This window comes from Pongo abelii, chromosome 19 (genome assembly GCF_028885655.2).
Source record: "Pongo abelii isolate AG06213 chromosome 19, NHGRI_mPonAbe1-v2.0_pri, whole genome shotgun sequence".
Lineage (NCBI taxonomy): Eukaryota > Metazoa > Chordata > Mammalia > Primates > Hominidae > Pongo > Pongo abelii.
In genome coordinates, this window is record NC_072004.2 from 90,012,525 (window position 1) to 90,040,409 (window position 27,885).

The following is a 27,885-nucleotide window of genomic DNA, read 5'->3' on the forward strand; positions in this document are numbered from 1 at the left end:
GTGAGCCTCCATCAATCCCTTCCCTCTACGCTCTGAGGCAAAGCCAGCGTGCCTCCATCAATCCCTTCCGTCCACGCTCTGAGCCTTACTGTACTCCCTGCCCTGTGTTGTTGGCAGATGCTCCTAAATCACAGACAGCTGCAGACGGAGCCCAGGCCAGGCCTGGACCCTTTACTTCCCCAGTTCATTGAAGACGTATCGTCACACCACACACACTCCCAAAGGACAGCACCATGTTTCTCTTAATTCATGAATTTAGGAAGTAACTAAAGAAAAAAAAAAGGAAACAGTTGAGAAAACGAACAAAAAAAATGATTTAGACAAGTAGAAAGCAGTTTGCCTCTGCGTTCAGTTACAAGTTGCTGGAGGGCAGCTGGTATTAACTCATCACCAGGAAGAGAGCACAGACAGGCAGGGGCATGTGGCGCTCACTGGCCCTGCTCTTTCTCATCCTCCCAGGTAAGTTGGCCTGGGGATTAAGGAACTGGAACCCAAAAGGCTGGGCAGGAAACAGAGAGGGTCTGTGCTGGAGGGAAGGAGACAAGCTGGGGAAAATGCACTCATTCATGCACTTACGTATAAGAAAGCAGGAAGGAAGGAAAAGAGAAAAAAAGGAAGGAATGTTTTGTTATCTGACAGTTACTAGGTTAGGTGTTGGGAAAGGAAAAAAAAACCATAAATGGTGTCAGGTTTCTAGGATTCTGATTCTTCTCAACCCTGGCAGATGATAGATAGATAGATAGATAGATAGATAGATAGATAGATAGATAGATAGATAGACAGACAGATAGATAGGTACATAGATACATAGATAGATAGATAGACAGATAGATACATAAGAGAGAAGTAAATGGATGGACGATAGATGAGAGACAGATAGATGCATGGACAGGTGGACAGATAGATAAAAGAATAGATAAATAGGTAGATACATACATACATACATACATGCACATATACACATATATACAAACTTAAATGCATGAATCCCTGAGGAACTTTAAAGGAGAACAAATACTCAGGTTCCAGCTCAGACCCACACAGTCATGGCGGGGTTCAGACATCTGGCTAGTTTAGAAGCCTCCACAGCTTGTCGTGAGTTGTAGCTAAAATGGAGCAGCTCAGAGTTACAGGGAGGAAGACAGGCAATGAGGCAAGGATGTCATCGCTCTCTGGAATGTAAGTCAACCCCACACGTCAGCCTTCTTGAGCTTCTGCTCTGGACGAGCCAAAGACCAGAACATTGTTCAATGTTGTAAGTGCAACAACTGAGACAGGCACAAAGTGGTCTGGTGGCACCAGGGTGGGGCCAAACTAACCCTTCAGGGAGGGGAATAAGGGTTTGAGTCCATCAAGCAAGGAAGAGACAACTTCCTGGGCAAATGGAGCAACTTGTGCAAAGGTATGGAGACAAAAATAGCATGGTGCTTAGGCAAAGCAAAACAACTGTGCACTCAGTGTGTGTACGGGTGTGTGAGTGTTGGGTGTGTGTGTGTGTAGGTGTAGGTGTGTTTGGTTCCATGAAACTTTATCACACGTGCAGACTCACAGGAGAGGGTTTTTAGGGGTGTGGGGTGCAGTGCCAGTAGGTGGAGGAGTTGGGGGAAGCCAGGATGTCTACCTATTCAGCTCTGGGATTTTAAAATAAATTGGTGGCTGGCCAGGAGCGGTGGCCCATACCTGTAATCCCAGCACTTTGGGAGGCTGAGGAGGGCGGATCACCTGAGGTCGGGAGTTCAAGATCAGCCTGACCAACATGGAGAAACCCTGTCTCTACTAAAAATACAAAATTAGCCAGGCGTGGTGGCACATGCCTGTAATCGCAGCTACTCGGGAGGCTGAAGCAGGAGAATTGCTTGAACCCGGAAGGCGGAGGTTGCGTTGAGCCAAGATCGCACCATTGCACTCCAGCCTGGGCAACAAGAGCAAAACTCCGTCTCCAAATAAATACATAAATACATAAATAAATAAAATAAACTGGTGGCTGCAGTGAGAGCCAGGGATTGATGGGGAAGTGGGTGTCACCTCGGGGCAAAGGAGGGAAGGTTTCCAAAATGAGAGGGTGTTCAGTGGTCGCTAGCATGGCGCATGAACAGACCACTGTGTTGGGCAGTTGGAGCCCTCAGAAGAACTTTGTCAGAGGGGTGACAACAAAAGAAATACTGCCAGGGAATTAAGGAACAAATGGATGTGAGAATTTGACAATTTGGGGGCTGAGGATAGATTCCTGGTTGGTCCCCAGGGAGGTGCAGAAGCCCTGGGCAATGCCCAGGGAGGGAAGATCTGGACGTTGGGTTCTGTCTTCCAGAGTATTTCTCCATCTATGGTCCTGGAGCTGCGTGTGGCACAGAATGGGACTCACTGACAGTGCAGTGTCATTATGACCAAGGCTGGGAGACCTACAGCAAGTAGTGGTGCCACGGAAAGAACTGGCAGTCCTGCAAAATCCTCATTACAATCACAGGGTCAGAGCAAACAGTGGAGAGAGACTGGGTGTCCATCAGGGACGATCAGAAACATGTACCCTAAAACTTAAAGTATAATAATAATAAAATTTAAAAAAAAAGAAAAAAAGAAAAACCGTGTGTTCACCATAACCATGAAGATGCTGTGGAGGTCTGACACTGACACCTACTGGTGTGGGCTCGAGAGGACAGGCACTGACCTTGGGGTCCAAGTTGAAGTGACCATTTACCCAGGTAGGAGTGGCTCCCTCCTGTACCAAACTCTGGTGCTGACCCGAGAGGATTCAGTGATGCTGTCTTGACATTGTCGTGGGACTACGTGTGTGCATGTGCTTGTGTGTGCTTGTGTGTGCCTGCGTATGTGTGCCTGGGCTTGCCTGTGTCTATGTGTGTGCTGTGCATAGATGTATGTGTACAAATGGGCCCATGTGTGTCTGTGTGCACATGTCTGTGTTTGCTTGTGTGCCTGTGTGTGTGCATGTGCACGTGTGTGTGTTGGGGGGAAGGGTTACACCAAGATTCTGGAAAGACTGGAAGACAGAGCAAGCCTCAGTATCTCTGTACGTCTCTATCTGCTATTATCAGAGGGAGCCAAGCAGAACCGGGTCAGCTTGGGCAGGCACAGTGCAGGGTAAGAAAGAAGGCAGGTTCTCTTCTGCAAGTCACTTGGGGCAACCCGTGCCCCCTCAGAGCAGCCCCAGCCTGACGGGAGGACTTGTCAGGTGTACAGGGAGGGGAATGCAAGAAAATCGCAATCCCAGAAGTCTCAGCTCCAGGACAAGCATGTAGTGACCAAGAGCCCACTGGCGACCCTCTCCTTGGAGCCACCTCTCTCTCTTCCTCTCCCTCCTCTGGTGACATATGGACAAAGGAAGGCATGGGAGACTCTGACCCGTTCCTGAAAGAGGGAAAAACAGAGCCCGGCATAGTGCAGAGCCCTCCCACGGGCCTCCCCTGGCTGCCCCGAGCCTTTGAGGAGACTGAGAACTCAGGACAGGGGGCTCCCAGAAAGAGAGTCAGGCTGTCATCCTCACTCCACAGCCCAGCCCCCAGAGCCATCAGTGTCATCTCCGCCATGGGCACCAGGGAAACTGTCAGCTCCCCATGCACATGCACAGATGCTATAGCTCAATCATATATCTGTTACTTGTGGGCCCATTTACAAAGCAGGGAAAAGTCCTTTTCAGCTTAGTATATGCAGATCTGGTGTGCCTGTGTGCGTGTGCAGTGGGGAAGTCTGCTGGTTTTAGAATGTTTCAGAAATTGACTTAAAAAGAGAACAAAGGCATGAGCGGAAGGAAAGGAGGAGCTGGGGGAGAGTCAGAGGCTGCAACCCTCCAAGCCTAGTGAAATAAGGAAGCTTTGGGGAGACAGGAAAACCTCAGCTGGAAACAGTTGCTCTGCCTAGCTGCAGGGGAGAGGAGTCCTGAGTCCCCAGGCAGGGCCCAGGGAGGGGCAGCTGGCTCTGAGGGTCACTTCGCTACACAGCAGGCAACAAACAGCCTGCTGGAGCCCAGGCTGAGACTCAAGAGAAGGGCTGGCTGGCTCTGATGTAGAACTTCAGGGAAGCAGAGTGTGGTTCTCCATGCTCAGCTGTGCAACACAGGATTCTGGGACTAAGTTGAATATTTGTAAATTGCCTGCATAGCTTCTCGCCATAAGTCCTTCCCAGGTGGTGCAGTGGTGTTTGTAAATGAAATAATGTTACATTTTAGATAAGATACCAAAAAGATGCAAAACTAAACAACTGTGGCTGACCTGTAGTCCTAAGACTAAATGCTTCACAGTCCTTGGAGGGGTAAGGGGTGATGTGAGACATGGGGAAGCCACCTAGGTCACCCTCAAAACTATCCTTTGCGTGTCCAGCAGCAACTCCAAGAAAACCATCTGAACCTACGACAACAGAAGCAGCGGCACCTGGGACAGCAGACACAGCTGGGCCTGGGACAATGGACACAGCTGTACCTAGAAAAGCAGAAACAGCTGTGCCTGGGAAAAGGCACACAGCTGTGCCTGGAACAGCAGACACAGCTTCACCTGGGACAGCACACACAGCAGAACCTATGAGAACAACCACTGCAACAGTTCTGGCCTCCTGGCCTTCTCTCACCCAGAGCACCAACAGCATCCAGCCCACGGCTCTTACCAGCCCCCTCACCGGGTGAGCAGAGCTGTGCTCCCACAGACCTTTCCCTAGGCTACCCCATGACCGTCCCTTCAGGGGCTCTCACCAGGGTCCCTCATGTGGAGCTCATCAGGGGAGAAACAGTGACGTCTGTAGCGGGACTTCCCCTCCCTGTCTACACCTGAGCACTGCAGGAGATTCTCCCTGATGAGCTGCAACAGGCTGAGCTCCAGAGAGCAGGCTCTGGGCTCCATGCCCCACTGAGTCCCTCAAGCCCCAGGAGGCAAAAGCGAAGTGAAGCTTTGGGTGTTCTGGAAGAGCGGCTGTCTGTGTGGCTTTCCTGTGGCTGCTGTAACTGATTGTTACAAACTTGGTGGCTTAAAACAACACAATCTCATGATCACACAGCTGTGGAGACCAGAAGTCTGAAATGGGTCTCACTGGGCTGAAATCAAGGTGTTAACAGGGCTGGTTCCTTCTAGAGGCTCCAGCGGAGGACCTGTTCCCTTGCCTTTTCCATCTTCTAGAGGCCACCCGTGTTCCTTGGCTCATGGCCCCTTCCTACCCAAAGCCAGCAAAGGTCAGTGGAGTCTCCCACAGAGCATTGCTCCACTGACTCTCCTGCCTCCCTCTTTCATTTATAAGGACGCTGGTGATTCCACTGGGCTCAGCCAGATGATCCAGGATAATCCACCCTGGGTCAGGGTGGATTTGAGCAGTCTCAAATCCACCCACTGCCTTAACTCCCCCTTGCATGTAATCAAACATATTCACAGGCTCCGGGGTTACGACATCGTTGGTGGGGTTCACTATTCTGCCTACCACAGTCACAGGCAGGGGTGTGCCCGTCGCTCCAACTCTCCAGCCAAGGCTAGGGACGGGCAGGGCAGGAAAGCGGGAAGCTGGGCCTCTTGCTTTTCTTTCACATTCCCAGCATGGTAGACGGGTGTAGACATCAGTCCGAAGCCCATCTCCTTTCAAGGGATCAATAGGATGTCTCATCACAGCGCAAACGCGGCTGCCCCTGTTTAACCCCATCACAGCCTGGTGCTTCAGGGTCCCTCAAAGTCCAGGGCCAAGGCTCCTTCTCTCCCTGGATCCTGCCTTCCCTGCTCCACCGGCTCCCTTCCCTTCTCCAGCCCAACTCCGTTCCTTTCAAAGGGTCTTTTTCCCTGGAGCCTGCCAGCACCGAGCCTGTGTTCCCTAGGAGTCCGGAAGAGGCGAGGCACTGGGGATGCTTCCTGACCTGGCTTTCGTCTCACTCCACAGTTTGCAGAGCGGTTGTTCTGCTGAGTGGGGATGGCAGTGCCAGGACTTCTAGCGAGACGGGAGAGGCACAAGGGGAAACTTGGTGGGGAGAGACCAAGGGTGCGGCGGCTCCACGGGGAGTGGAACTTGCAAAAAGAGCACAGTGGTTTAAAGGGTATTTTTAGGATGTGCGATATGGCAGTCCTGCTCTCACTCAAGAAAACCCTGAGTTAAATTCACATGACTCATCACTGCTTCCATGCCCTGGGCTGGAGGCCAGCTTCAGGGAGAGAACAGGGATGGCCTGAGGGGAGAGGCCCTGGCACTGGGTGTGGGGGAGTGGATGAGGGCTAAGACTGGGGAATCAAACTCTTACACGCCGATGGGGACTCCCCAGAACCCACTCGTTTAGCTAGACCAAATATTAAACATGTAGGTAATATGAGGCAGCAGGTCTCAGATGTGCTGTCATAAAGTGGGTCCAAGCAGGAAGAGACCCCTCCCAGGAGAACCAAGTAGATAAATAGCCAGGTTGACAGAAGTGGGGGAATCTTCCTCTGCTTCAAAGAGGTAATAATAATTAGATTTGAGCTGGAAAGATGGGCACAAGTGACAAAGGGAGACACAAGTCAGAGAGAGGAGCAGAAGCAGGAATACAGGACACAGCAGACCCTCGAGCTTGGCGGGACACAGGTGAGCAGCAGGGACTGTGGGAGAGAAGAACAAAGGCAAGCCTGGCTGGGCGCAGTGGCTCATGCCTGTCATCTCAGCACTTTGGGAGGCCAAGGGAGGAGGATGGCTTGAGCTCAGTAGTTCAAAATCAGCCTGGGGGATATAGTGAGATGCCATTTCGGCAAATAATGTTAAAGGCAGGGCAGTCACAGCCAAGGGCAGCGAAGGGGCTGGGCCCCATACTGAGCCTGTGGGAAGGCCACTGGAAGCTCAGCCTCCGGGTGGCATGCCTTTGCCCCTTGCACAGGGCTTCCCTGGTTGGGGACCAGGCAGCTGACCAGGGTGGCATGTGTTGGCTCAGGGAAGAGGCGGCTCACTCTTGGCATCTTGATCCCTTTGTCCAGGATCCTGCTCTGCAACATCCACTTCCTGCTCCCGATCTCCCTGAAGGGGCTGCTGCTCGTGGGCCTGCTCTGCACTGTGCTGCAATTGAGCAGTGCTAAGGGGGCCTCCAGGGGGAAATAAAATCACAGCCTTAGCCGGGGAACCGCAGCTCCCACACCATCGACACCCTCGGAGGGGGCAAGCAGAACCTCTGGCCTCCTATCAGGTGATAAGCAGCAATTGCAGTTCCCCAGGAGACAAGGGTCCCTGCAGAGATGAAGTGTCCCTCATCCTGGCCTCAGGAATGCAATCTCACTCCCAGCTGGCTCTGCACAGCACAGGGATGCTGACGGGGCCTCTCTGCCTTCTGCCACCTCTGCCTCAGGAGCAGGAAAAAGAAAGGACATCCCCCTTGCACACTGATTCCTTGGAGGCATCTGTATCTCACCTTCATGGATCCTCCCTCAGGCCTCCTTTCCTTGTGGCTCCAGGATGACCCTGTCAGAGATAATGGACTATCGTTCAGTTGCAGAAGCCCCAGGGCCCATCTGGACTTTTCCATCCCAAGAGGGGCTCGGCTCTATCCCCTTTGTGCCTGTCACACTGTCTATCCCCCACCCGGCTCAGAACTGGCACAGCCACCACCACCCACTCCTGATTCAACCCAAGCTTGGCCCTTTCCACCTCTAGAGCTGTGCAACAGCAAATGCAAGATGCTAAGCCCTCATGTGTCAGTCCCCCCGATTCACTTGTAATTAAATAACAACACACTCTTTTTCTAATTTTCAAAGGTATATATATTTCCCCTCAATAAAGTTGTTAGGATTGTTATTCTCTTCCACTTACATTCTTCCTGAACTCTGCCTGCTCATTTTTTCCTCCATATTTTACTTTAAATACTTTTTTTTGAATTACTATATTTCTTTTCTTAGCTCCTTTTTTTGGAGAGATCTTGTTGTCTGTAACTTCTCTAAGAAGGAGGGGAATTTTCCATCTGAACTCTTCCTCTATTGCCTTGAGCACTTCCTCTCCTGAGACGGGTTCTTCAACTGCCATTTGCTAGTGTTCATTTCTTCTCCTTGATCTCATCAGCTGTGAACAGGTGCTGGTTCGCTTTATAACTTTTCTCTGAATGAGGCTGAAGATTTGCCAAGAGTAGTGTCAGGAGCCATGGAGGCTGAGCCACGGAGGGCACAGCGTGGAGGGCAGAGTGTGGAGGGCAGAGCAGGGGGGGTAGAGCATGGAGGACTATTGACACAGTGGAAAGTTTGTTTTTGGGAACACTCACCACTTGCCACATCTTGACTACCTGTGTCCATATGGTTCATGTGTTGAGAAAGGGCAAGACCTCAGGCTCCAGCAGCCTGCATGCTGCTAAGCATAGGAGAACAGCCTGTGTTGTTGCAATGTGAACCCTGGTCACACAGGCTGGTTGCTATTGTCATCTGGAGGCTTCTTCACCCACGAGTCTGGAGCATGGGCTGGGGTGATCCAAGACAGCTCTGCTGGGACTGTTGCCCAGAGACCCTACATGTGGCCTCTCTGTGACAGCTGGGTTCTAAGAGGGAATATCCGCAGACCATCCAGAGGGCAAGCGTTTCAAGAGACTGAAGAGGGAGCTGCAGGGTTTCTTCTGACTTAGCCTTGGAAGCCATACAGAGGCCCTCTTGCATTCCCCATGGGGGCAAATATTGGTTCTTGCAGGGTGGAAAAATATTTTTACTCTTTTTAGATACAAAACAGAGATATAGATGGATGGATGGATAGATAGACAGACAGACAGACAGACAGACAGATAGATAGATAGATAGATAGATAGATAGATAGATAGATAGACAGGTGAATGGATAGATGTACAATACATCTTCGGTATTCACAAATACCAAATATTTAGGGGAGATATTTAGGGATATTCTTTTTTTAGGGATATTCATTGTTATCTTAGGATAACAATGAAAAAATGTTGAGAAACACTGCTCTAGTCCACAAGTTGAAACAGTCACAACCCACCCAGACCCAAGGGGAGGGGACCTAAGCCACAACTCTTAATGGAAGGAGTGTCAAGAAATTTGCAGCCGTGTTTTTAAACTGCCTTGTGGAAGAATCGTAATTTAGCGCCTTCATGTCACATATAAGAATAGCGGGACCTGAAGGGGTGAAGCCACCTGGTCCCCAGTCACAAGGCCAGAGAGCAGAGTTGATTCTGCCTCTGAATGGCAGCCTGGAGCTGGCCCACACAGCATCCCTGCAGGCCAATCTGTGCACTTTAGAAGGTCACTTCCCAAGCCTGCTGGGGGCACCATATGGTCCCAAGAATAAAAATGAGGCCCTGAAACACCTATCCTTTACTCAGAGGTCACAGTCCAGCAGCCATTACTTGCACAGACATGTCTTGTTTGGGTTCAGTGGGTGAATGGTTAAACAAATTATGTACACTCAAGCAATGGAATCTTGCTGAGCAATAGGAAGGAATCAACTATTGGTTGTGGTAAGTGCAACAACTTGTATGGATCTCAAGGCTCAGTGAATAAAAAAGTCAATCTCGAAATACTACATACTGCATAATTTCATTTGTCCTCAAAAGGACAACACTGTAGAGATGGAGAACAGATTAGTGGTTTCCAGGGTACAGGAATGGGATAGGGGTGCAAATACAAGGGACAGCATGAGGGAGATCCTTGCGATGACGGATTGTTTCTGTATTTTGACTGGGATGGTAGTTACCTGGATCTATAAAATTGCATGGAACTCTACACAAACACATCCATAAACCAATGTATGTTAAAAATGGTGAAAACTGAATAAAGTCTGCAGTCTAGTTAACAGTATTGTAACAATTCCAGTTTCCTGGTTTGGGTATTGTCCTACAATTATATAATATGTCACCATTGAAGGACACTGGATGAAGGATTCACAGGACTCTATGTTATATTTGCAATGTTAAGCCTATAATTATTTCAAAATAAAAGTTTCAAAAATTAAAACCTCCAGGGGCTCCCTATGGTCTCCAGAACACAGTTCAAACTCCTTGGTCTGCCATGAAGCCCTTTCACACTGAGGCTCCAGCCCCATATCTCACTCCTCCCTCACATGCACTTTGCATACATGGTAATGGTAACGTGGCTCCTGAAGGTCCTGGTATCCACCATGCTCTATGACTCTTCCCTACCATTGTCTGGGACAATCATCCCCCAGTCTTCTGCCCTATTTTTATAAATCAAGCCCTCAATTTTCCTTCTCTGCTTGGCCCTCATGGGAGTGCCTCCCTTCTGTGCCCCCACAGAGCACTGTGCAGAACCCTGACACAAATTCTAACACACTGCATCACTATTGTTAGTCTACATCTTAATCTTCCCTTCTAAAGGAGTAGGGACTCTACATAGTTTAAGTCCTTATCTGTAATGCCCAGAACAATGCACCATAGACACACAATAAAAGTTTATTGAATGAATGAGTAAATAAAGGGAAAAAAAGAAAGGAAGAATAGAAGAAAAAAAGGGAGTAAGGGAGAATGGAAAATTCAAAGCATGGAGAATCCACTGTTTCTTTCTCCTGCACCTGCTGTCGGCCATCTGTCTACTCTTTCTTAACTCTTCCCTTCTGGCTTCTGCTGTCATTGCTCTGTTGATCTGCTCTTCTGAACTTCATTAGTGACCTTGTGAATGATAAGCTCAATAGCCTCCTCTCAATCCCAGTCCTCCTCCACCTCTCTAGCTCTGCTCTCCTCCTTGAAACATTCATGGCTCTTGACTTCTCATCTTCCACCTGTTTGTTTCTGCTCCAGCACCTTGATCAATGTCTCTTCCTCCTACCCTTTGTCTTTAAAGGTAGGTGCCCCGAGGGCTCTGTCCTTGGTTCTGAACTCTTCCCTCCATGCTTTCACTTCTTCCTGGGCTCCGGTTAATCTTTCTACACACCTTCCTCTCCAGCCCTCAACACTCTGCTAACCCAGATCTCTAGCTATCTGCTAGACCTCTCTGCCTGATAATTCCAAACACACAGAAAACTAAGCTCTGCATCATCCAAGCCTGCTCTTGACTTTCTGCTTCTGTCAATGATGCCCCATTCCTCTGGTTTTCCAGGCTTAAGACTCCGGACTCCCAGATTCTTCCTTTCAGATTTTGCTACATCTGCTAGGTAAGTCCTCCTAAAGCACATCTGCAATCCCATCTTGTTCTGCTCAAATCCATCCCACCATAGCTAATCAAAGTTTAAATAAGAGTTGAGTCCTAAGCCTTCTGAACCTGCCACCACCTGAGTTCTTCTAGGTTAGTTCCATCTGGCCTGCCACAGGAAAATTTCACTCCATTGGAATCTTAGACACATCCTATCATGAGCATGTGTATGTGAACAGTACAGTCCATTTCCTAATAGGTCTTCCATAAGTGACTATTGTTATGAAGATTATTTCCTGCCCCTCTGCTTTCACTTATGCTGTTTTTCTGTCCTCTCTCTCTCTCTCTCCCTGTTGCTCCATCCCTGCCCCGCTGAAATCCTATACCTCCTTCAACATCACACATGAATGTCACCTTCTTTCCCTGACCTGGCCAGCTTGGCATGATATTCTCCTCACGAACCCCCTGACATGAGGAAGCATCTCTTGTGGCTCTAGAGTTCTTCCTATGCTGTATTGACTTGGGAGCTTATCCTTCTCATAAAATAAATCATAAGCTCCTTTCTTGCTCATCATCATATTTCCTGGGTTAATATAATTAATATGGGCCTTGTTAGATTGAATTTCTCTTTCAGCATGAGTCCTGGGCCAGCCCCATCTTTCCCCGAGTCACCATGCATGATGGAGCTGGGAGCCCCACCAGAGCTCAAGTTCAGAGCACGGCAGCTCTGCCTGAGCACTCGGCACTCAGAGGGTCACTCCATGTGCTCTGGACACTGGCGTCACTAGCTCAGGATGAGCTCAGGCCTGGGGGCAGAGGGAGAGCACTGGTCCAGATGCAGGTAGCAAGTGGAGATGGTGATGCTTGCTTGTGGCAGACTGTGGGATTCCTCCCCACAAACTTTAGGGAGACGGAGTAATTGACAAATATTCAAAGAACCAACTGAGCTCGTTCCTGAGCCAGGGGTCCCCAGTGGTGATGATGGCATTGTGCCCTTCAAGTGTGGACAAGTATCCTTCATCTCTGTGCCCTCCATCCTGTCTTTGAAAAACGATGTCTGCTCCGCCTGTGGCAAAGGTTAATTGCTAACAGGTGGTCTCAGCCAGACTTCTAAAGTGGACACAACTGATTCTGTTGACCCTGTGCATTGGACATCTCCAGGTGGGGGAATTCCAGGAGTGGTATCAGGGGCACCCACCAGCTCCTTCTCCCATTACCATTTCAACTCGCCCCAGAACTTTAACCTGGAGCAGCTCATCCATGGCCCACCCAGGCAGAGATGTTCTGAGCCCAGCCACACACTGCCTGGTTAAAGGGAGAGAAGAGGCCTTAAAGCCAGGGAGACCCAAGGGGCGTCAGAAGAGGAGAGGAGCCCTGAGCACGTGGGACACTGGGCAACTGCATGAGCAAGCTCTGCCGGGACCAAGCTCCCTTGGGGTTGTCCCAGAGAAGGGATGGAGCTCTGTGAGCCTAAAGGCTGGGGCTGTGAGGGGCGTGTCCTCAGGAGCCTCCTGTCTGCAGGAAGGAGGTAGTTATTGCCCTGGGGGAAACTGGCCTGAGAAGCATTTGTGCCAAGAAGAATGAAGGGCCAGGCTCCTCCAGAAAATTTTTTCCCTCCCTTCCTCCATTCCTCCCTCCTTTTCTCTCTCTCTGTGTCTCTCTTTGTGAGACAGGGTCTCTCTATGTTGCCCAGGCTGGCCTGGAACTCTTGGGTTCAACCGATCCTCCTGCCTCAGCCTCCTGAGCTGGGATTATAGGCACTCACTATGGTGCCCGGCCAACTTCCAGGGAATTCTTGCCCTTGGGAAGTGGGCATGAGGGCAGGGAGGCAGGGGACTGGGGAGGAGAAAGGAGGACCCCCAAGCTGCACATTGAGGATTCCAGAGGAGTGTCCTCTAAGAGCCAGGACCCTCCGTTGAGGCACAGGAACAATAAATCCCTCCGGAGTCCACAGATCTCTCGCATCAAGTCTGAAAGGTTGACTCCCTGCACAGGGCACTCCTGGGGATGGGGCTCAGCAGGGCTTTGGGTCAGCCTGGCTCTATCTTCCAGCAGGAACCCACTGAGGCCTGTTCACCCAGAAGACAGCACCCAGCATGCTCAGGAGCAGGGGCAGCTTCAGAAGGACCACGAGCAGGAAGTGAGGGCTGCTGAGCCGGAACCTGTGGGGGACATGGTGAAAATGAGTCACTTCCCCGGGAGAACCCCCAGGACCCTTCTCTCCCCACCTCACCCTATGCTCTGACTCTGGAGCCCAAATAACCCAGGAGCAGCCAGGGAAAGGACCTATGCCAGGGCAGCCCCTTCTGTGGCCCCCATCCCTCCTTCTCCCTCCATCAAGGACTGCCCGGGGGGTCTCATCAAGGAGAGGTGATGGAGTGAAGAGAGAAGAGGGACCCACTTCCAGGAGTGCGCTCCACAACACTCTCTCTGTCCCTGTCCCACTCACAGCCTCCACTTTAGCAACTGACTTCTTAAAACCAGTCCCCACTCTCACTTTTTTTACTTTCTGAGACAGAGTCTTACTCTGTCACCCAGGCTGGAGTGCAGTGGTGCAATCATGGCTTACTGCAGCCTTGACTTCCTGGGCTCAAGTGATTCTCCCACCTCAGCCTCCTGAGTAGCTGGGACTACAGTCACACCACCACACCTGGCTAATTTTGTATTTTGTAGTAGAGACAGGGTTTCACCATGTTGCCCAGGCTGGTCTCAATCTCCTGGACTCAAATGATCCACCCGCCTCGGCCTCCCAAAGTGTTGGGATTGCAGGCGTGAGCCATCGCCCCCAGCCACCACTCTCACTGTTCCACTCCAGCCCCTTGTTCCCTCCCCTCAGGGTCTAGCAGCAATATCACAGCCCTTTCTGGGTATCTTTGGGAGAGGAGAGAGAACCGATTCAAACCCCAGCCTGGAGCTGGCCCATCTCCCCACAGACCCCACAGATAGCTCCTGGTGGCAAAATCCCCAGCTGAGCAAAGACCTTTGAAAGGGGCCACAGAACAGGGACCCCAAGTCCGGAGTTGAATGAGGAAGGAGACAGGAAGGAGTAGGGAAGGGAGGAGGGGCTGCACGTCCACCTGAACTCAACCTTCAACCTGAGTCCCAGTAGCTGCCCCATAGGGAAAGGCGTTCACAGCACAAGTGATATTTCCCACTCAGCATCCACATGCAGCCTCAGAGAGTATGAGAATCAGGACCAGAGATGGAGAGAAACAGCAGACAGTGACGATCTCAGGTCACGGTGTGCCACCCCCACCCACCAGCTTCCACCCCAGGGTTGCTCCCTCCATGGCCTCCAGGCCCTGGGTGCTTACCCTGAATTTTGGGTCAACACCTCCCCGGTGCTGAGGTTTTGCCCAGGGTTCACCACCAGGAAGATGGGAGGTGTAGCTGGACGTGTGGTCCTCCTTGGGGTTGTAGTTGCTGTTGGAGATGAAAATGATGCATCAGGCCGTGCCTGGGCTCCCAGCCAGGCACAGAGCACCCATATGGATGTCACACAGAATCACCCACTCACAGAAGAGGCTGGAAAGATCCTCTGAAGCCAGATCCAGGGCACCTCCTGGGTGAAACCCCTCAGGGACAAAAGGAGCCCTTACCAGAACCAGCCATGAGAGTCCCCTCCAATAAGTGCCAGGTCTTTCTCTGCATCTCAGAGAAAGACTCTTACCACTCTGCCCACTCTGCCCTCATCCCACTCTGCCTGGGGTGAGGGCAGGGGTCTCTCTGGGCTTCTGCAGCCAGATGTGGAGTTCCAGGAGGAGGAGGGGAAGGAGGAGTCTAAAGGAAGATGGCTCAGCCTGTGGCCCAAGAAGCCTCGTAGAGAACATGAGAGGGGACTCTGAGCACCCTTCATGTGGAAACTCTTTTTTTTTTTTTTTTTTTGAGACAGAGTTTCACTCTTGTTGCCCAGGTTGGTTGGAGTGCAATGGTGCCATCTCAGCTCACCACAACCTCCACCTCCCGGGTTCAAGCGATTCTTCTGCCTCAGCCTCCCAAGTAGCTGGGATTACAGGCATATGCCACCACTCTTAGCTAATTTTGTATTTTTGGTAGAGACGGGGTTTCTCCATGTTGATCAGGCTGGTCTCGAACTCCTGACCTCAGGTGATCTGCCCGCCTTGGCCTCCCAAAGTGCTGGGATTACAGGCGTGAGCCACTGCACCTGGTCCATGTGGAAAGGCCACTGTAGGCCACCCCTAGGGAGGGGATAGGTTGACACTCGGCTCCTCCTAAGGACTTCAGGTGACCACCAGACTATTGACATAGTCTACTCCCTCATTGCCACTGGACCCCCAGCTCATGATCTCCCTAAAGCAGTTGTCCTGGAGGCTCAGCCCTTCACCGGTGCCCGACACAGCCTCGGTGTGATCCGATAAGTGGCGTTCAACCTCTCTGTTGCTGGAGATTCGTTGATGGACGTGACATAAGCCCTACCCCATTGAAGGGGCAGAGACACATAAACAGACGGACTCAATTCCGCTGGAAGCGGCCCTGGGAAGGAGCCCCAGCAGGTGCAACGGGAGCACAGGGGAGGAGCATGATCCACCCCCAGGCCAGCAGGGAGGGAAACATGGGCGGCACCTAGCAGAGGCAAATGCCAGACCATGGGGTGCTTTTGGGAAGTGAGAGACATGTTAGAGTGTGAGTCTGAGGACAGGAGATGGTGTGGATAGCTAAGGGGCAGGGGGGAGGGGAATTTGGTTCAAGAGGGATGGGGAGGCAGAAAACCACAGGACAAGGAGCCAGCCCCAGGAGGATCACCCTTGGACAGGATGGGGAAGCCTGTCCTCAACCTGAAAGGGAAGGGGGAAGAATGAGTGTAGATTGCATGAAAGTTTGCAAGTGGAGAAGGAAAGAAACTGATGTCCTGTGTGTTCTCAGGAACGTAGATGTATGGGAGAGTAATGTTGGAAACTCTTAACTTCTACTGGCAGCCACAGGCACCATTTTCTCACTTTTTTTTCCCCAGCAGCACTAGAGCAGGTGGATTTTAGACAGGGCGACCAACTTTCCCAGGACTTTTCTAGCCTTAGCACTGAAAATCCCACATTCAGGAAACCCCTTAGTCCTGGGCAAACTGGGATGATTAGTGACCTTTATTTTAGGATTGATCCAGGGATGAGGGTTTTGTCAGGTAGATAAGGAAATGGAATATGGGAGTTATGAGTGCTGCTAAGAGAAGAAAATGTGAGGCTGGGCATGGTATCTCACTCCTATAGTCCCAGCACCTTGGGAGGCCAAAGCGGGTGGATGACTTGAGGTCAGGAGTTTGAGACCTCTCTGGGCAACATGGGAAGACCCTGTCTCTACTAAAAAATACAAAATTAGCCAGGCATGGTAGTGCACACCTGAAGTACCAGCTACTCAGGAGGCTGAGGTGGGAGGATCATGAGCCCAGGAGGTGGAGGTTGCAGTGAGCCGAGATCATTCCACAGCACTCCAGCCTGGGCAACAGAGTGAGACCATGTCTCAAAAAAGAAAAAAGAAAATGTGATCTATTGCAGGGGCTCAAAGTGGTCTAGGAAGGAAGTGAGGTCAGAACAGGAGTGATGGGGGCAATAAATTGGGGGAAATGGAGGGAAGGATCAGAAGACAGAAGGTCACTGTCGGGTTGAGAATAGGGACAGTGGCATGAGTATGGGGGAGAGCTGATTGATGAAAAATTGTCAGAAAATAGAATGTCTGAGTGTAAGACTCTGGGCAGCAACCAGGTTGGGTGATGACAAGCTCTGAGATGTTTCCATGGGGTGCAATTCTGAACAGAGTGGAAAATAAAGGACACCAAGGTTGAGAATGTCAAGGAACCCAAGGCAAGATTGCCAAGTTATTCATTAAAACCTGCCAAGATAATGGCAGTAGTTGGAGTGGAGGCACTGGCAGGTCTCTGCTGAACGAGGGGGAGCAGCCTGGAAGCTGATGGTCGGCCTTGTCGAGCACAGGTAGAGGGTGGGCATGGCCATCTGGCACAGCATTTAAAGGAAGCAGGTGGAAAGTCATAGGGCGGAAGTTGTGATGGGGGCAGGAAGAATCGGGACACGAATCCATGGCCCTCTAGCATAGGGGGAGTAAGAGAAAGAGTAGCTTCCACTCAAGAAGCTACTAAACAGGAAGGTCTTCCCAAGCAAGACATATTTCAAAACAACATGGTAGGGGGATGTTCTATGAGGAGGCTGCAAATGTACAGGAGTGTTTCTTCTTTGGTACAGGCTTCCCAAAGGTGGAAACAGCTTTGGCTCAGCATGAAGGGGCCTCCTCCATGCTGGAAAATGGGGTGAGGCCCAGGACCTATGGGAGTGACGGCGCCTGAGCTGTGCACCCCCAGCCCACCCAAGTCTGAAGGATCAGCCGCCTCTCTCCATGCCCATGCCATAGGCTCCTCCCAACACCACTGTGACTGAGGACAAGACAAGACTTGGAGGCACACTTCAGTGTGCCGCCCACCCTTGTTCCCTTGTCCAGTCACACCCCAAAGCCCTGCTGCTGAAGTGAGGGGAGCTCTTACCTGAGGAAACATACACCCTAACCAGGGCCGAGGGATCGCGTGACCACGAATCCAGGATCCACACTGTCTGAATTTTGCACCAGTAAGATCCAGCATCATCTTCATTGAGGTTCTGCATGGTCACAGTGAAGGCGAAAGCCTCCGGGTGGTCTCTGATGGACACGCGGCCATTCCTCTCCACCTTCTCTTCTCCCTTGGTCTCCACAATGCTCTCACATGATGTGTCGTACTGTCCTCGGCACCAGTATTTGTTATATCCCTCGTACATGCTCTCATACTGACACCGCACTCTCAGAGAGCCCCCTGCGGTGCCATTCACAGAGCCGGGGCCCGTCAGAGACAAACAGCCTGGAAAACACAAGCCCGAGTCCCAGGTCTCCATCCAGATGGCCCCATCAGCAGCTGTCTGTCTGAAGCTTAAGGGAAAGGTTGCCAGGGAGACCTGGGTGTTTCCTGGGAGGGGGACCTGGAGGAATACCTGAGCTTAGGACCTAAGCCAAAGAGTCCCTGTGAGAGCAGAAACCTGTCCCCTGTGAGAGTAGAGACACCAAGTCACAGCACAGGGGCCCCAGCACTTGGAGACCAAAGCTGGAGGCAGGAGCAGAGAGGAGCTGGTCATCCCGCCTTGTCCTGGGCCCTGCAGCCTCTGCCAGGCATGAGATTTGGTCATATACAAGATCACTTCCCTTTGGAGTGAGAGCCATATATTCCGGGGTCTTCTGAAACTCAGGCTTATTCTTTAAAAGCACAACTTGTGGTTTCCTCCACTTTCAGAGTGTTCTTGTGGGAGGAAAAATACTCTCCAGCTCTGATCTTAACCACTGTCCAGAAAGAATCAACATGGCACTGGGAAGAGGGGTTGTCCCCACAGGAAGCCCTGATAAGCTTCTTTACCTGAATTTGGGACACAAGATGACCCTCCCCGATAATAGTCCCCAAGTCTTGAGTGTCAGAGGTCACCATGCATTCAGAGGAAAGAGGGAAGCTGCTCTCTGTAACCAAGTGAGGTGATTTGGGTCCTGGGGGGAAAGTGGGGTTTAGAATACGGGAGGCAAAGTGTGAGAAGTTGATATGGAAGGAAAGAGAAGGGAAAAGAAAGGCTGTAAGTAGGCAGAAGTTCAGGCAGTATGGGATGTGATGCTCAGCAGAGCCCCCCAATATCTTAAGCAAGTGCCGAAAAACTGACAAGAGGCTTTGTTTGAACTTGAGTGTATGTGCATGTGCACGTGTGTGTGGATGTGAGAGAGAGGGAGAGAAAGAGAAACAGTGATGAGGCTGAGCTTTGCACCCCCTCAAAGTAACCTGAGTTCACAATAAGAGGATGAACATGCGCAGGGGCCACGGAAGCTTAAGCCGTTAGAATGAGCAGAAATTGTGAAAGAGCCCCTGGCATCTGTGGGTCCTATGACTATCTGGGCTCCTGAGCTAACTACATCTAGATCTGAGGTGATTGAGGATGGAGGAGCCCCTGACTTCTGGCTTTCATTCATTTCCCTCCCCTCCTCCCACCATCTGCCTTTTCTCCCCACTCTGTCCGCAGCTGGCTCTGTCTGTCATATGCCTTGGCAGATGTGTGACCTGCCACCACGCACACCTTCCTCACCCCACCAACCATGCTTGGCCTGAGAAAATCTCACTGTCACTATCTCTTCCCACCCTCCTGGTCCCTTCTACACTCAGTAGCACCTGTCACCCCCACCCTGACCCCTTCCCAGCCCCTACCCCAAACCCTGCTCCAAACCTGTGTTCTCCCGCTCTGTGCTCCTTCGACCACAGCAAAGTGGCTCCTGACCCCACACCTTCTGAGCGCTCCCCATTTCTCTGCTGTCCTAATTCTCGTAAGAACCTTCCTCGCTCTGGATGCTGTGCCCTCAGGAATCTTCCCATTCCCAAATCCCTGCTCCCCACCTACGTTCTCCCCCAAGAACCTGTTGCCCCGCAGCTGCACACCCTTCCTGAGATTTGAGAGCCGGTCCTCACCTCCTCCCTTCCACCTGCCCCCAGCTCCCTCCTAGAGGTGGTGCATCCCAGCAGCACCTTCTTCTAGGTTCTGGACAGAGCTCAGGACTGCATTTCCCACAATGGGAGCTTGGCAGGGTACAAAGGGCTTGTCATAGCCAAGAATCTGGTGATGGAGCCGGGGCCTGCTTGTGCTGCTTCCTAAAGGGATCCTTCCGGGAGAGCTTGGGGTTGTTCTTCTTCTGCCAGGATCAGAGCCAGTCCCTTCAGAGCTGAATGTGTCCTAGAATTCCTGCCACTCCAATCAAGAGGATGCCAGCAGCAGATGGGAAGTCAGACTCAAGAGAGCTTTCCAGGCTCCTTCCAGCCCAAAAAGTCTTTAATTCCTCAGTTGCATAAGAGCTGGCCTGGCCTTCTGCCCCTGGCCTCTGGAAAGAGGCTTTCTCCTCTGGAATCTGTCCTCCACTCTCCTGATTACAACCTGGGCTCCTTCAGCCCTGCTAGGAAGCAAATGTTTTGCTCTTCCTCTCAAACACACACACACACACACACACACACACACATACTGGGGAGAGCATAGCTGAGGGAGGAAACCATGGGACTATTTTGTCCCTTCCAGGGCCCAGAGCCACTTACTTTTAGCTACCTCTGGACTGAGCTGTTTCCTTCCCCAGGTCTCTATTGGGTAAAACTCCAGGTTTGGGGGATATTTCTGGTTCACAAACTTTACAACTTTTCAAGCCATTCTAAGCCAAGCAAACATCAGTCCCTTTGCAGAGGCAGAATCTCACCCTGAAAAGTCTAAAAGTGCTATTGGGAACCCCAAACCTAGCAAATCTGGAAGGTCACCCTAGAAAAGAAAGGGCCTTCTGCATTCACGATGGCTATTCTCTCCAGTAGGCAACCTTCTCATTGAAATGAAACCAATTCAAATTAATCTTCTGAAAAGACAGAAGATGGTTCTTAAAATGTGGAAGTCACAGCTGGGCACAGTGGCTCACGCCTGTAATTCCAGCACTTTGGGAGGCCGAGGCAGGCGGATCACAAGGTCAAGAGATCGAGACCTTCCTGGCCAATATGGTGAAATCCCGTCTCTACTAAAAATATAAAAATTGGCCTGTTGTGGTGCCTCAAGCCTGTAATCCCAGCACTTTGGGAGTCCGAGGCAGGCAGATCACCAGAGGTCAGGAGTTCGAAACCAGCCTGGCTAGCGTGGTGAAACCCCGTCTATATTAAAAATACAAAAATTAGCCAGGCATAGTAGCGGGTGCCTATAATCCCAGCTACTTGGGAGGCTGAAGGTGAGAATCACTTGGACCTGGGAGGCGGAGGTTGCAGTGAACCTAGATCACGCCATGCACTCTAGGCTGGGCAACAGAGCGAGACTCCATTTAAAAATAATAATAATAATACAAAAATTAGCCAGGCATGGTGGTGTGCACCTGTAGTCCCAGCTACTCAGGAGGCTGAGGCAGGAGAATCACTTGAACCTGGGAGGCAGAGGTTTCAGTGAGCCAAGATCGTGCCATTGCACTCCAGCCTGGCAACAAAGCGAGACTCCGGCCAAAAAAAAAAAAAAAGGAAGTCACTTGTAAAGACTTATATTTCAGAGGTAGGGCAGGAGTGTGGATAAGAGTATTATCTAGAGCCCAGTAAGCAAAGCCACCTCCAAAATGGAGGTAAAGCAAGGCAACTTGCAGAGGGGAGAGCCTGGATAGGTGAGCTTAAAGAAAAAGATAAAGGCCAAGGTGAGCGGATCACTGGAGGTGAGACCAGACTGGCTAACGTGGTGAAACCTTGTCTCTACTAAAAATACAAAAATTAGCCAGGTATGGTGGCACATGCCTGTAATCTCAGCTACTCAGGAGGCCGAGGCACGAGAATTGCTTGAACCTGATTGGTGGAGGTTGCAGTGAGCCAAGATCACCCCACTGCACTCCAGCCTGGGTGACAGAGCCAGACTCCTTCTCAAAAAAAAAAAGAAGAAGAAGAGGAAAGAAAAAGATGAGATGAGGGGTGTGGCTGATTAAATCACAGACCCTCAGATGTAGAGCATGGCGTATGGTTGCTTAGCCCAATATTCTACTTAATGTAAAAATACAACAAAAGCAAATTTTCATGCAAAGTATTGGCAGATGACACCAAATTACTGTTGTTTGAAAGATGAACCAGGATTGGATTGGGAAGGAGTGGGTAGATCTATGCTGTTGATAACATTCTAGTTCATGGATTGGCCAGTGAGCTCACAGATGTTTGTTAAGTTACATATAATTAAAATAAAAGAAGGTCTTGAATGGACCAGTGATGAGAGAATGTTCCATGACCCATGATCTAATCCTGGGCACCTGAAGTTAAGGAAAAAGAAGGTTATGCTAATTCCAAGATACTTTCCTCTGTCCTGCTAGAGTGTTACCTGAATGCAAGATTAGCAGTTCTCAAGGAAATCCAGCATGTTCCTGGAAATAATTGATGGAATTATATAAATGCGTCTGTGCACTTGTTGAAACATGTGCTTGCTGGTTGCTTGAGGTTAATGGGAGCTAGTAAATATTGGACAGCAATCAGTTCAGAATGGAAATACCAGATGATGTTGCAGAGAGGTCAGCTATTTTGTGACTATTACTAGGTTAGCCTTATTCTTGACACCTCCATGGCCAATGGAAAGAGCTCTGTGGAGGACACAGATCTGGATGTCATTTCCAGCTTGTCTACTTAGTTCTTATGTCGTCGGATCTCCCTTCATCATCTTATTTATAAAGTGGAGTCAATGCTATTTGCCCTGCCTAGGTCACAAAACTGCTCAGAGGGTTAAATTCTATCCTATTTGGAAGTGTTTGTAGGTTATAAAAATGCATAATAAATAGAATTCTAGTTTTGCTCTTTTTAAATTTTTTACTTTTCTTTTTTTGTAGAGATGGGGTCTTGCTATGTTGCCCAAGCTGATCTCAAACTCCTGGGCTCAAGCAATCCTCCAGCTTTGACCTCCCAAAGCACTGGGATTACAGGTGTGAGCCACCACACTCAACCAATGTTTGCTTATTTTGTATTTGAATTTGCTTCCTTCCTCTTTGTCATTTCCCCTCCATGCTAGAATTGCCCTTTCCATCTCTCTTTCCCAGTTAAGATTTTCAGAGGGACCTGCTCAGGTCACATTGCGAGCCTGAGGGTGGGGAATGAGATAGGAGTGGAAAGAGAGATGGAAAGGGCAAAGAAAAAGGAAGCAAATTCAAATACAAAATGAGCAAACATTGGTTGAGTGTAGTGGCTCATGCCTGTAATCCCAGTGCTTTGGGAGGTCAAGAGAGGAGGATTGCTTGAGCCCAGGAGTTTGAGTCAGTGTCACCTACCTGGTCTTCTTCTTTTAAATTGCTGTCATTTTCACTCACCCTTCTAGAAAGAACCTTCTCATTACATTGGGCAGTTTCTATGTTTTGTGAGGGAACTCAACCATAAAATTCGTTGTGCAAACATGAAGAATGTCCTCTAATTTTTAGCCTAAATTTATTTCCCCAGAGACAAATGTGTTTTCCTGCATTTTTGCATTTTGAATGTCTATTAATAAGAGTTTCTCTTATGAAGTCCAACCTGTGCAGGACAGTTTCATTTACTTGTTTACACCACACCTTGTTCCAGGAAGGATTTAAGGTAGATGTTGAGGATGGCATTTTTTTTTTTTAGACAGGTTCTCACTCTGTCACCCAGGCCAGACTGCAGTGGTGCAATCTCAGCTCACTGCAACCTCTGCCTCCCAAGTTCAAGCGATCCTCCTGCCTCAGCCTCCCTAGTAGCTGGGACTACAGGCGTGCATCATCACGCCCAGCTAATTTTTGTATTTTTAGTAGAGACAGGATTTCACCATGTTGGCCAGGCTGGTCTCAAACTCCTAACCTCAGGTGATCCACCCACCTTGGCCTCCCAAAGTACTGGGATTACAGGCGTGAGCCACCACACCCAGCCCATTAATTATTTCTCACAAACCATTCCAACCCCTTTACATTAAGCTTTGTCAAAACAGAACTATTGTTAATTCTTGAACTCTCCATGGTCTTTAATGTCCTCACACTTGCACATAAGCTATTCCTTTCCCACTCAGCCAGCTCATTCATCCTTCAGGATGGACTTCCAATGAAGCCTCAGTGACATCTCCCACCCTTCCAAGAGCAAAGTGAGGGGTTCCTGTTGCATACTCTCATCACCACATGAATGAGTCTCTACAACAGTAATTTCCACATTGTATTGTAGTTAGTTGACTCCCTCCATTCAGAAGTTACTCTTAATTACAGCACCCAGAACAGTCCTGGCACATATCTGGTGCTCAGTAAGTGTTTGTAGGATCCATGGATGAATGATTGAATGTATAGAAGGATGCACAGGTGAATGAACGGTTGTATCTTTCCCTTTTCTGTGGACACTTCACCTCTGGTTTGAACCCAGGACAGCTCTTCTACCTACTGTCCTGCCCCCTGCAAAACCAAGCTCCCAAAGCCACAGCCCCACTCACCTGAGAGGCAGAGAAGGAGTAGAGCTGGGAGCAGCCACATGGTCCTGTCTCCCTGGCTGCCGTCCTCAGCAAATCTAGGTCCCAGCTGGAATCCAAGTATATGTAACAGAGCCTGGGTCATCCACTTTCTACTTGTCCAAGTTTCCTTTGTGTTCTCACTCATCTATTTCCTCTTTTGCCTTTTAAAGGATGCTTCCTAATTTTAAGCCTTACTTAGCAGAAGAGAAACAGTGGCAAGAGACGTTTCTGAGAATGGACTAAGCACAAACAGGAAAATCTGTTGGCCTTCATTTAATGTGAATGTAGTGTTTGAGTCACCCCCTGAGGTTTCATGACTCAGAACTTCATGAAAGTCAGTCCCAGTTTATGAAACCTCTCCAACAGAGGAAACTCTGTTCCCTGCCTCTTTCACTCTTCTTCCTATCTGGGATTACTTCATCGATCTAAGTAGCTTCCCTTCTCTATGGCTGCCTACTTTTGAATCATAAAACACCCTCTACTTAAGGAGCTGTGGTGAGCACTCCCCATGTCTTTCTCAACCGTTATCTCCATGCGGATGACTTCACACCTCTTCCTCTAACCCAGTATCCCAATATCTCTCCTGGGCTCCAGATCCTACTTTCTAACTTCCTATAGGGAATCTCCACCTGGTTATACACTATTAACCTAGTTCAGTATATGGGTCATGGTCAACAGCATAGATTCTGAAGTCACACAAACTCAAATCTCATCTCCATCATTTATTAATCATCTGACCTTGGGCATGTTGCTAAATCACTCTCATCCTCAGTCTCCTCATCCGTAAAATAGAGTACTCATGACAATTCTTTCTCATAGGGTTGCCATAAGAAATAAATGAGTTAATGTAAGTAAAGTGCTTGGTACAGTGCCTGGAACATAGTAACTGCCCAGTTAATATTAAATACCTTTAGAATAGTCCTAGACCATTGAAATAGCTTCTCATCTGGTCCCTCTACTAGCTATACATTCTCTCTAATCCAACTTGCACATCAGAAGATACTCTTCTCTAAGACATAGCTAACTGAAAATATAATTTCTTTCCTTCTCTTTCCCCAGAGATACCCATCTTTGATACTCACAGCCTCTAATCTTTACTATCTTTTAGAACTCTACTGGATCATCTGATATTTCAAACTTTTGTTGTAAGAGCACAACTTCTTATCTTTTCTGTACCACCATATCTGATGAAATATTATATAGCCAGGCATGGTGGCACGTGCCTGTAATTCCAGCTACTTGGGAGGCCAAGGCAGGAGAATCACTTGAACCCAGGAGGTGGAGGTTGCAATGCAACGAGCCAAGATCGCACCATTGCACTCCAGCATGGCGACAGAGTGAGACTCCATCTCAAAAAAAAAAAGAAAGAAATATTATATATAGAATAGAGCCCTGGATGGAACAATAAAACACCAGGACCCTGGTCCCATGTGTGACATGAGCCACACACTTGAGGGATCCAGAATGAGCAGAGCTGACAGTAGCCACAAAATTGTGTCTTAGTCCATTTTCTTCTATTATAACAGAATACTACAAGCTAGGTAATTTGTAAAGAACAAAAGTTGGCAGGCGCAGTGGCTCATGCCTGTAATCCTAGCACTTTGGGAGGCTGAGGCGGGTGGATCACTTGAGGTCAGGAGTTTGAGACCAGCCTGGCCAACATAGCAAAACCCCGTATCTAATAAAAATACAGAAATTAGCTCTGCATGGTGGCATGAGCCTGTAGTCCCAGCTACTCAGGAGGCTGAGGTGGGAGAATTGCTTGAACCCAGGAGACGAAGGTTGCAGTGAGCCAAGATCACGCCACTGCATTTCAGTCTGGGCGACAGAGAGAGACTCTGTCTCAAATAATAATAATAAAAAGAACAGATTTGTTCACCTTCCTAGCTTTTGGAAGATGAGAAGTCCAAGAGCATGATAGTGGCATCTGACAAGGGTCATTCCATGGCAGAAGACAAGACAGCAGGCAAGCCTGCTAGACAGAGAGAAAAAGGGGGCTGAACTCACCCTATCAGGAAACCACTCTCACAATAACTAACCCACTCTGGAGATAACAGCATTAATCCACTCGGAGGACTGAGCTCTCATGACCTAATCACCTCTTAAAGACCTCACATCCCAATGCCATTACATTGACAGTTAAGTTTCAACACGAGTTAGTTTCTGAGGGAACATTCAAACCATAGCAACCCTTGTGCCATTTATTCAGCGGAGACAACAGTTGCAGTCTTCAGTTCTCTCCACCAAGAGGATCAAACAAATCTTCAGCCTTCTTGGTTCTGCTTTTATGTTTTCTTCTGGTTCCTTTTTAGAAAATCTTATCCCTACAGTTGTTTATAAAATAAAAGAAATGGGAATAAGCAAAGGCATGTGTTGATGGTTGAAAAACTATAAACTCACCATGTCTAATATAGGCACATTTCATTATAATCCAATTAGAAAATCCAAACTCCAGACCACCTAGTAAGACAGAGTTGACACAGAAGCTATCATCTGGTTCCAAACTGAAGTCAAATCCAATAAAAGGAAATTCCAGGTATTAGAAATGTAAAGGGAACTAAAAGCCAGGTCTGTGAGCAGGATCTGATACCAAGAGGCTAATGGGGACCAGTCAAAATGAATTTGGGCCTGAGGAGGAGAGGGGCTGCTGTTTAAATAGCCACTCAGGGACAGAAGACAATGTCTCAGGTCTATACAAGACAGGGAGCGGGAGCAGAGCCCCCTGCCAAAAGCTAGGATCCATGAAGGGTCATTATGCCAATGGAACAGGGTGAGGGGAAACCCCATTGATGGGCTCATGGGAGCATCAAGGCATCTCCGCTCCCTATAGTTATAAGGAGTTACATTCCATGAGAACAAGCACCTAAGTTGCACTACACAGGGGTGTGAGATCCAAAGTACAACTTCCCATCGTGTGGGAGTGTAGACAAGGACGTCAATATAAAACAGGTTGGCAAATGATGAGACTTGTAGGGCCATGGAAGAGATGAACACACACCAAAACCACACCTCCAGTTCACCTTGTGTTTTTATACACCCCATGAGCTAATGATCATTTTCACATTATTAATGGTGGGATTTTTTTTTTAATTCATGACACATGAAAATTGTCTGAAACTAAAATTTCAGTGTGCATAAATAAGTTTTACTGGAATACAGCTACACATGTTCATTTATGTATTATCTATGCCAGCTTTCATGCTACAATGGCAGTTTTTTACAGGACCAACAAGTTCATATGCCCGTTGCACTGGAACAAACCAATACACCAAGACAACAGGGTTTGCAGCAGAGAAAGAGTTTAATGATCACAGGGTGACCAAGCAAGGAGATGGGAGGGACCCTTAAATCCATCTCCCTGAGAAGTTCTGGGCTGGGACTTTTAAGGGGATTGTGGAGGGCAAGTAACTGGAAAATTGGGATCATTGATTGGTCAAGGTAGGATGGATGAAATCATCATGATCTGGAAATGGCTTTCTTTGGTGAATCTGTTTCTTTTGGGTTCCTCTAGACCAGCTGGCATCAGTAGTTTCACTGGTATACAAGACCTGATAAGAATACCTCAAATGGAAAACTTAATGTCTCGCAATGCTTAAGATGTTACCTATGGTGCAATTAAGGGGGATTATAGTCTTACAACAGGGTCTGTGCAATTCTGGGGGAATAGGCAGCAAATATGAAGAAGCAGGACAGAGAGCAGGCTGACCTCATGATTAATGCCAAATATGCTGCAAGCTTGGTTTATTTTCATTTCTCCCCTTCCCTTCTTCCCTGATTAATTTTATAAAATTTATGGGAACAATTCCAAGTTGAGTAGTTGTGACAGAGACCACAGAGCCCACAAAACCTAAAATCTGTAACAGCTGGCCCTGGCAAAAGGAGTTTGCCATCCT

The 27,885-nt window shown here is 49.1% G+C and overlaps 1 protein-coding gene and 1 long non-coding RNA gene across 2 annotated transcripts; one reads left to right on the forward strand and one right to left on the reverse strand.

Annotated features, from left to right (window-relative positions):
* The first annotated feature begins 350 nt into the window (after positions 1-350).
* Positions 351-26,350, forward strand: LOC129051119 (uncharacterized). The gene is made up of 4 exons (XR_008515185.2): positions 351-459; positions 4,335-6,531; positions 6,915-7,120; positions 25,880-26,350. It is a non-coding gene; the product is annotated as an uncharacterized LOC129051119 (long non-coding RNA).
* CD300E (CD300e molecule) lies at positions 9,443-24,344 on the reverse strand. The gene is made up of 4 exons (XM_024235108.3): positions 23,975-24,344; positions 17,515-17,862; positions 14,324-14,432; positions 9,443-13,171 (listed from the first exon to the last, which is right to left on the reverse strand). Exons 1-4 carry the CDS (start codon positions 24,135-24,137, stop codon positions 13,051-13,053), a joined length of 741 nt encoding a protein of 246 aa, XP_024090876.1. The 5' UTR covers positions 24,138-24,344; the 3' UTR covers positions 9,443-13,050.
* Positions 26,351-27,885: the final 1,535 nt, after the last annotated feature.